Source organism: Pinus tabuliformis, chromosome Q, assembly GCF_031772625.1.
Source record: "Pinus tabuliformis cultivar Carrire ecotype Pingquan chromosome Q, CPIR1, whole genome shotgun sequence".
Lineage (NCBI taxonomy): Eukaryota > Viridiplantae > Streptophyta > Pinopsida > Pinales > Pinaceae > Pinus > Pinus tabuliformis.
Genome location: NC_142296.1, coordinates 270,354,720 through 270,364,446, shown reverse-complemented (window position 1 = coordinate 270,364,446; position 9,727 = coordinate 270,354,720). Strand labels below are relative to the sequence as shown.

The following is a 9,727-nucleotide window of genomic DNA, read 5'->3' as shown; positions in this document are numbered from 1 at the left end:
CTTTTATGGTGTTTTGTTGCTTTGCCTCTATAGGTATTCTCTAAAGTAGGACAAGTAGGAGAGGAGTGGCAATCTCTATCAAGGGAGAGAGGGAACAAGCAAGGATCCAGGCGGAAGATTCAGGTTGGTACTCTTTGCTTCTCCGTTATCTATCATACATAAAGGAAATCACAATTTTCTTTCAATGCTTGTTTCGAAGATAGCTACCCATCTTAGTAGGACTAGTAGATCGAAAAGACACTAGTATTCCTAGAAACAAAATGGTGACTCCGCTGGGGACCGATTAGTTTGTTTGTTTGTTATTGTTGTTTTCTTTATAAACTACAAATAGAGCCTAAAGTTAGCCAGCATACCCCTGTACTATGTTTTTACTGTCTATCATAGCTTAGCTAAAATAACTGCACTTAGCTGCAAATTATGAGAAAAATCCCAACTCAGTTTCGCTCCTTGGCCCATCGCATGTCTGTAACCGGCTGCCTATATGCATCGCACCTCTAGTGTGTTGCAGGTGAGATGCATCCCTATTTCCTTTAAGGATAGGTGCAATGACTAAGTGATATTGTTTCTCTCTTTGGAACTTGGTTTTTTCCTCCTCGTTTTCAGCTCTATTCGGTAGTTTTGTTGCATAAGATCAGTATCTCATTGTTGAAGCCTTATTCCTTTACATTATTCAGCCTCCATTGATTAGGATTTGTAAATGCTTTTTATGTATTTTTCAACATTTACAGTCCTTCTTTGTCAAGAGTAGCTTAATCGAACTATCGTTTTTTGATTCAAAAGTGTCGTAACTGTCATTTTGGGTAAAGAAGAAAAGTGTCATAAAGTATTCCTCCTCAAGGTAGTCGATTGTACTTTTGTCATTGTATTTGATTTGAGTTGTCAATACTTGAAGTGTCGAAAGCAGTTTTCCATTTTAAATCAAAAGTGTCATTTTAGTCTTCCTTTAATTTTGAAAATAAATTTTTGAAATGTCGCTTCGAAGAAAATAGTTCAGATCTGTACTTAGTTTTCCTTTTTGGCATTCTCACATTAAGGAAATGGAAAAACAAATACATGCATGTGCATTTGCATTTAGACTGTATGTGGAAAATGATTTAGGAAAAGTTCATTTAGTGTGCGCTCTTTGCTCTCTATTGAAAGAATCGTTATCTTCTTTCCATAGCAGCTAGGATTTTCATTGCTAAAAGAAAATAAATAATTGTTTATCATTTTAGATTGCATATTTAGGAATTTTACATCTACATCACGCGGTGAACCTTGAAAGACAAACTTCTAAACAAGATCAACTCTAAAATAAATCTCAATGAACATAAAAATGCTTTGGAACCTAATGCAACACATCTATAAGTCTAGACTAGAGTTTCGATGTTTTGTAAAACCTGGTAATTATCGTTTTCATTGAAGGTTGGGTGATTCCTTCTCTTTGATACGACAAGTGCTGGCACGAACTTGTGCTCCCTGTATCATCGAGTATATATTGGGAGACCACAATAGGCTGATATCCTTTATCCATAGGAAGTCGTGTCTGCCACCCTATCAATCACAATGCACTGAACACAACATTTAAGAAGATAGACTACCGTACATAAATTCCTTTTTAATTTCTCTTTAATTTACCACCAAGGTGTATATTGTAGTTTTCCGATTGGTTTGGTAATCCCTCTGTCTATATTTCTAGAGTAGTCACTTTCGTTCCTTTTCAACTCCTTAAAAGAAAAGGTCCATCCGAGCACTTGTCACTTCAAGCTCATTAAAAATCGAAGGCGTCTAGGGTCATCTTTAGATTTTTCTCGACTCTTAATTATTGAAAAAGCAAAGTTGTGTCAAATCGTCGTAAAATTTATTTAATTCGAAATAGCATCCCTATTCCTTCATTGATCTTAGGTTAAGGTAATAGAGTCCACCAATCAAGGAATTTCCCTTGGGGGGAATCCTAGTCCTTTCTCTTCGTGGGGAGATATTGGTGATCCATATACGGCTACATTGTCCCTTTTGGGAATCACAATTGGATTGCCAATATGCCTATTCTCAACCTTTGTCGTTCAAAACACCGTAATTCCTCAGCAATCGAATCAGCAACTAGATGATACTGAAGTTGTTGCTTCACCTTCTACTTCATTTTTTTCTCCCTCTCCTTCTTCCTCTTCACTTGGTGAAACTAGTGATACTAAAAACCAAGTAGCTGAGAAGAATAAGAAAGGGAAGGAGAAGAAGAATAAGAAGTCATTCAAGCAAGGGGGCAACCATGCATCATCCGGCGAAAATCCGCACACCAAACTTTCCAAACCCAGATCTCCATGAATAATTTGCAAAGGAAACCATTTTCATCAAGGTTGCCCTTGCATTCCATGGATCTTGAGATAATGGTCTCCCCATTCACACCACCCGGTGTCATTAATCTCTGGAAATTAGGTTTATAGAACACCATCAACTAGTGAAAATGAAATCAATGGACAAAAAGGAAAGGTTAGATTTCCATGTAGGTTTTGTGAACGAGATCATTCTCTTCACCATTGTCCTTTTTTGGATGAAGCCAAACGTGTCTTGGATAACTGTCTGGCTTCACCGTAGCGACTTTCACTTGAATACAAGAAACTCTTACCAAGTCCATCACTAGTTGAAAATCCAACTGACATAACTCAATTGTGGGTCAAAATGCCTATCATTGAAACTAAACCTTCTGAGTCCATACCAGACCAAATTCAACAAGTCGAGATGGTAGTCGACCCAGTATTACCTTTAGAAGGTCCACCTTCAGATGATACAATTTCCAAAGAGAATGAGAATGACACTATTCAAATTCTTTTTGTTTAATATAGAGTCTGACGAAGTTGGGGGTAATCCAGCTATTCCTTTACAACAGGAGGAAAGTTCCCTTGTTCATGAGGTTCATCCAGTCATTTATCTGGTACGCCCTCCAAGCAGTCTAGTTGTTTCCATCGATTGGAATCAACTAACAAGAACTTGCCTTCCGTCTAATGTACCATTCTAAATCGTAGTACAAGTTTACAAAATGATCGTGTTTGGCACTATCATAGATGAAGGGGCTTCAGTGGGTATCCTTTCCTCAATTGCTTGGAAAGTGGTTGGTTCGCCATCGCTTCTACCTAAGACACAAAATTTGTCAGGCTTTAACAAAGGAACCAATCGACCGTTAGGGATCCTTCCGAAGTTGCCAATAACTTGGAAAAGGAAAACCATTAATTTGGACGTGATGGTAGTCCAAGGGCCACAAGATTACAATATACTTCTTGGACGTGACTATGTTTATAGCATGGAAGCTATAATGTGTTTCCCGCATGAAGGAAAAATGATACAACTTATCAACCAGCTTTCATTTCCCGTCTCAAACATAGCTACAAGTCAAACATCATCCCTGAATGGTCTCTTTGCATCAAGAATGTCTCTCCAACCTTTAGTTCATCCACCTAATTACCGCGAGTAGTCTAGTGAATCTAAGGAAGCTCAGGAGGCATGCACCCTGGTCTACTTTAAAAGACAAACCCAACTGAAAAGATAGATTTCCTTGTAGGTTATATGAATTTTCTGAAACACCATCTCCTTGTAGGATTTTGGATCAGTCTGAAACAATTATTTCCTCATAGGTTATGTGATTGGAAGATCACACCATTCACCTTTGTCTATGAGTAGAGCCAAGGAAGTGTTTTTGTTTAACCACAGACAAAAACAATCCTGCCTAACCGCAAGGAATTCCATATGGTAACTTGGAAACTCCCCTTTCCTTCATGCCTGGGGGCATGCAACCCTTTTTATGCAAGAAAAAGATGACCAATTTCATTTTTTTAGCTTTTTAGATTTTTAGTGTCAACTTCTTAGGCTAGGTAGTTGGCTCAGAAATGTTTGCACACTAACGGCCCAAAGGAATGATTTTTCCTCAATAGAGGACAAAACCATCCTACCTAACCTTAGTAGTTTCTTATCTTTTAGTGTAGTTGGCTTTTTAGTTTGGTCGTTTCTAACCTACATGAAAAGGCAACGAGCAAAGTTTCGCATGATGCAAGCTCGCTAAAAAATGAACCAACTAATAAGAGACATATTTAAACAACTCACACGAGCAATGTTTCCGCAAGTTTCAATCTCGTTAAAAAATAAACCTTCCACTAAGCACATGTTGGCACAAGGTTCAAGCTCATTAAAAAATAAACCTGCCTTCAGTAAACAACCTCTGTGATTGCCATGCTAACAGCCTTTTGAACCTTGGTTGTGCTCTTCCATCACCTCCATTCTTTTGACAGATCATGTGCTTCCACTTGATTGCTTACCCTTTTGAGGAACAGCTGCAACGAGTGATTCTATTAGCGACCCTCTTCACACTACCATGTTTTGAGAAGTTACAAACATACCTGGAACCAGTTGCTATCTGAAAACACCACTCATTCCTCAAAAAATGAGTTTCTTTTAAGCTCTTTTTAGACTTGTTAAATACGAAAAGATTGCCAAGCTATTGGCCTTTACAGCTTGTTAAAGTAAAAGGAAGCACCATCCCTCCTGTCCATTTTAATATTTTGGGACCTGAGGGATTATCAAACAAAAGATCGAGCGCTTGTCTTTTTTAGCTCGCTAAAGTGATCGAATAGTCATCCCTTTCGTATCATTTTATAATTTTTCGGACTTAAGGGATTATGCTACAAAATAGAACCATTGGAGTTTCCTTTTTTCCCCTTTTCAAACTCAGATCTAAACATGAAAAGGATGGAGTTATCCTTGTCGTTAAGCTCGTTAAAAAAATAGCGACAAACTTGTCTAGCCAAACAAGAATGAGTTTCACTATCGCTAGGCTCACTAAAACATAGCGACAGGTTTGCCCAAAGGGAAAATTATAGAACACACATATTTTATCCTCCTCAATCTTGACAGAAATAAAGAGGTACTGATCAGTAATGACTGGGGAAAAAGGGAAGAAAACTTGAAGAACTTCATTGGTAGCAGGTCGCTCTTGAACATGCCGCTTTCACTCCATCACCATTGGTCCTCCGTACCATCCATTTTTGGGCTTAAAACTACCAATCCATTTCAGTGTCGATTATATGTTCACGAGAAGTCATTCAGAGAATTCACCACCCAGCTAATGCCTAATCCATTGCAATACCTTCACCCTCCATTTTTCATGACCGCAATTCCTGAACCTTGTATCACCAAATCATTTTCAACTCAAGAAAATAATTTTCTTCATTTCGTGTCATAGATGTGGGATTCATGAAGGCCCTCCTACGACGAGTCACTTCTTGTCGACATCAGCTCATTATCCAAGAAGTTGACTTAGAAACAACCCTTTCAATACTTTTAAGCTTGCATGCCTCAATGGCAAGTTTCTCACTTCGGGCGACAGGTTTACATCAATGGACTTCAACCGAAAGATTTTACATGGTGTTCGACATCGGCTCATATATTCACACCACGTGAATTGTACTACAGTACCTTGAGGGTCATTATCATTATCATTGATTCCTCTCGCGCCTGTTAACAACTTATATCATTGGCTCGGAAGCAGGCGATGTCTTTCCATGTTCGACTTTAGAACATCTTTTCACATGGATCGACATGTACATTGGGCAAAGATTGATCGATTTTGAAGACCCTAGATCTGGTTTCATCCATCCAGGCTAAATTATATCTAGGAAAATAAATACATCAAATGTACACATAAGCTGCACAAATGATCATCCACGCTAAGGGATGATGACTCCACATATAAAGAATCACTAGTCTGCAACCGCAGATGGTTATCTGTTCCATGTACATGAAAATGAGTTTATAAAGCTAAGCATGGGAATGCCCGCCTCAACTAGATCATGAAAATAATATCATGATGATGTATTGTATTGTATCTCATATAGGTCACCTTCGAGTTCGAATACCTTGGATCCTCATGATAAAGCATTTCACCCGACATCAGAAGATTTATGACCTCATGCTCTAGGGGGAAACTGTTATAGACATATTTGGGCACTGCAACCCCAATCATCTATGTCAATAAACCAAGGGCTCTTTAACCCCTAAAAGTGTTGTTTCATACCCTAAAGGATCATGGTCAACTGATTAAACAATTTCCTAGAGGTTCCACCTAAAAAACCACTCAAAACTGGAGAAAACTGGACCATATTGACTACTCCATGGTTAAGGTACGATGCATATTGGCTGCTACACTAGCCATGTGTGATGCATATTGAAAGAGCCTTCTGTGGGGTGCAATGAGTGAGAATAGACAAATGGTAGAGACAATTTTCTAAGTGGATACATAGGGAATCTTCTAGAAAATTCTCATATGACACTTACCTCTGTGAATTTTCCTAGGGATGACTAAGACATCAAAGAAATATCCAAGTGGAACCAAGAACTATCAGTGGAATGACACTAATCAGAAACCCAGAGCTGACTCACACCCTTGCAAGACATATATAAATGGATCCGTCATCTGAGAGATCTGGAGGCTGGAATTTTGTAATTTGTAAGGAAGTGTTGTTGGTTTCTGTTTGAGAAGGAACGTTGTATTGTTGGGCGATCTTGATTTTCATGAGGTGAAGAGAACTTTGATGCTGGGAGGATGATGCTGGATCAGGAAACTTTGTTGTAATCCTATCTTCTATTTCTACTATTAATAAAGTTATTTGAGTTTTCCTCCATATAATCATGTATTTGTGAATCTTGATTTTTGTAAATGCAATTGTATGGTTAATGTATTTCTGATTCTACATTGTTTATGGTATTATAGATAGAGATGCTTTGATGGTGTTTTGTTGCTTTGGCTCTAGATTTATTCTCTAAAGTAGGACAAGTAGGAGAGGAGTGGCAAGCTCTATCAAGGGAGAGAGGAAACAAGAAAGGAACCAAGCAGAAGATTCAGGTTGGTACTCTTTTCTTCTCTCTCATCTATCATACATAAAGGAAATCAAAATTTTCTTTTATTGTTTGTTTCTATGATAGCTACCCATCTTAGTGGGACTAGTAGACCGAAAAGACACTAGGTTTCCGAGAAACACTCCTACTATCAATAATCAATTTGTAGCATTTCTCATGTGATTTACACACAGTTTAGAACAGTGATTTCCGTTGTGTTTGGTCAGCTAACTCTTTAGTAGGTTTCAACAATACCTTGTTTAACACTAAGGCTTCACCCGTTTTAGGCATGTTCTCCACTTCTTGTGACGGTGCCTCTCCCTCTTCCGGTTGAGCAACATATGCTCCCCTTTGTCTTGCTTGATCACTTTTAGGACACTCAAAAGACCTGTGTCCCCACTTGTGACACTCGTAACACTGATAGGCATTTGCTCTACGTCTGCCATTACCTCTTCCTCGTTAGTAAGGCCTTCCTCCTCTAGTTTTACCTTCTTTTCTAGTTGGTCCTGTAGTTTCTGAAGTGTTGCCCTTTTCATTGATGTTGACAGTTCTGCCTTTGCCAAAAGATTGTCCTCCTCCTCTACCAGATCCACATCCTCTTTTGGCATTCTACTTTTTGACGATCTTTTCTTCTGCCTTTAAAGAACTTTGATAGGCTTCCTCTATGGACTTGGGGGAAAGAATACTAATCTCATCTAGTATCTCCATCCATAAGCCATTCAAAAACCTTGCTGTCCTTTCCGGGGTATCTTCAACATAACCCGCTCATAGGTTCACTATGTAGAATTCTTTCGTATACTCCTTCACAATCATTTCTCTTTGCTTCAAGTTCTACGCTTGCCTATACAGAGAAATTTGATAATCTTTGGGTAGAAACTTACTTTTCATCTTGGCAGTCATCCTGTTCCACTTTTTTATCAACGGTTTATTTGACCTTCTCCTTTTTGCCTACACATTGTCCCACCATAGTGCTGCATGTCCCTTTAGTTTGGTCGTTGTAAACCTGACCTTCTTATCTTCACTGATTTCTTCACACTCGAAATATTTATCTAGCTCACTAATCCAGTCCAACAATACCTCCATAGATAAATTGCCATCATAATTCGAAAGCTCTAGCTTTGGCTTGCTACTTTTTTTTTTCCACAGAAAAAGACCATCCTTTTATTAAAAAAGGGGGGTTACATAAAATATGTAAGCCTAACGCCGAGACTGTATCCACTAGCAGGTGGGGAGAGTCTCAGCCTATTGCCAAACCTGCTCACTGATAATACAGAGCAAGCCACAGCAAGAAGGAGAAACTCCTCCATAAATACACGTTTCGCTGAAAAACTTTCAAGACTGCTCGCTGCTATAAAGCAAGCCACCACAAGGGGGATAAAATCCCCCACAGCCACCCATCTCGCTGGAAACAAGATCATACGGGAGTACAGCCAGAGCGCTATCAGAGAAACAGGCCTCAGAGATCCAAAGTAAACACTTGGAGGATTCTGAAACCGCTACAGAGAAATGACTGAAACCACTGCCCGGGTATCCACAAGTAGGGAGAGCAGCCCAAGAAAGCCGGCAGGGAAAAAAAACAGAGAGTAGAAAACACAAGGAAAAGAATGGAGACACAAAACGATTATTTACAGGAACCGAAGAAAAGAGAAGATAAGTTAAGCAAAGATGGGTTGTTCGACAGGTCGAACAACCCCATTTTCGACCTCCGAGACAGACCACGACCCCATCTCAAGTTCAAATTATTCTTTAGAAAGATGGTCCGCTTCAGAATTCCTTTCCCTGTAGATATGGCTAAGAGAGATCTCCATGAAGTGATTCCTAAGACGAGAAACTTCTCTGAACAAAGGAAGCAGAGTAAGATTGCTGCAGCGATGAGCCCCGTTAAACCATTTCACCACATTCATGGAATCCCTGAAAACTTGAGCTTCTCTCACATTTCTAAGAATAAGCCAGCTGAGGAGGAGATGAAGGGCTTTCAATTCGGAAAAATTATTTGAACCCTGTCCCAGACCTATTGAAGCTTTAACAAACTTATCCCCTAAAAAATGAATGATCAAGCCATCCCCACATCGACCATTAATATCTGAAGCCCCATCAAAATAAGCCCATGGCATAGAGTGTCTAATGAATTCTTGACGAACAGCCCTGTGAGAATTTAGAGCTTGCGGCATAGGAATGCTTTCAAAGATGTCAGCTCCTTCAGCTGCAAGTCTTCCAATAGGGAAGGTAGAGTCCTTGAAGATAACTTGATTTCTGGCTAGCCAAGTCCCCCATGTAATGAGTAACGGAATGGTTCATTCTCTTTCATTTAAGGAAACGTTCCAGGATCTCTGCCAGGCCTCTAAGAGCCCCTGCCCTTCCCATCTATGAGGAACCTTTATTATGCTTAGCGATGTTTCCCAAAGACTAGAATTGTAAGGGCAAAAGAGAAATAAATGCTGAACTGTTTCATCACTGTCTTTACACAGTGGACATCTGCCAGGACAAATTCTACCTCTTCTTTGAAGGAAATCCCACGTAGGAACTTTCTGGAATAAGACACACCAGAAGAACAAGTTAGATTTAGCTATTCCTTTTAACTTCCATAACGGTTTAGTCCACCAATCCAGATTCTCCCAACCGTTTTGTGACATCATGCATTTGTAATGTGCCTTTGGAGAATGAAAACCATTCTGAGCAAAAGCCCATTTTAGCTTGTCCGACGAGTCAGAAAGCCTGACAGAGGAATTGAGGAGGTCCCTTGTATACCTGTCCCATTCCTCCAACCTATCATTGGTCAAATCTAAGTCTCGTCCTTGAAGCCACCCTTGATTCCAAATGGAAGAGGCCCGAGGATCAGCTACCTGGTTTAGAGTGTATAGACCTCTGC

General features: G+C 39.5%; 1 protein-coding gene across 1 annotated transcript; it reads right to left on the bottom strand.

Annotated features, from left to right (window-relative positions):
* Positions 1–8,597: 8,597 nt before the first annotated feature.
* Positions 8,598–9,029, bottom strand: LOC149219238 (uncharacterized). Its single transcript, XM_089386756.1, has one exon. It carries the CDS (start codon positions 9,027–9,029, stop codon positions 8,598–8,600), a length of 432 nt encoding a protein of 143 aa, XP_089242882.1.
* Between the last annotated feature and the right edge of the window lie 698 nt (positions 9,030–9,727).

Excerpts from the sequence above, each read along its gene's own strand:
- LOC149219238 (XM_089386756.1), bottom strand. The coding sequence starts at position 9,029 with ATGCCGCAAGCTCTAAATTCTCACAGGGCTGTTCGTCAAGAATTCATT.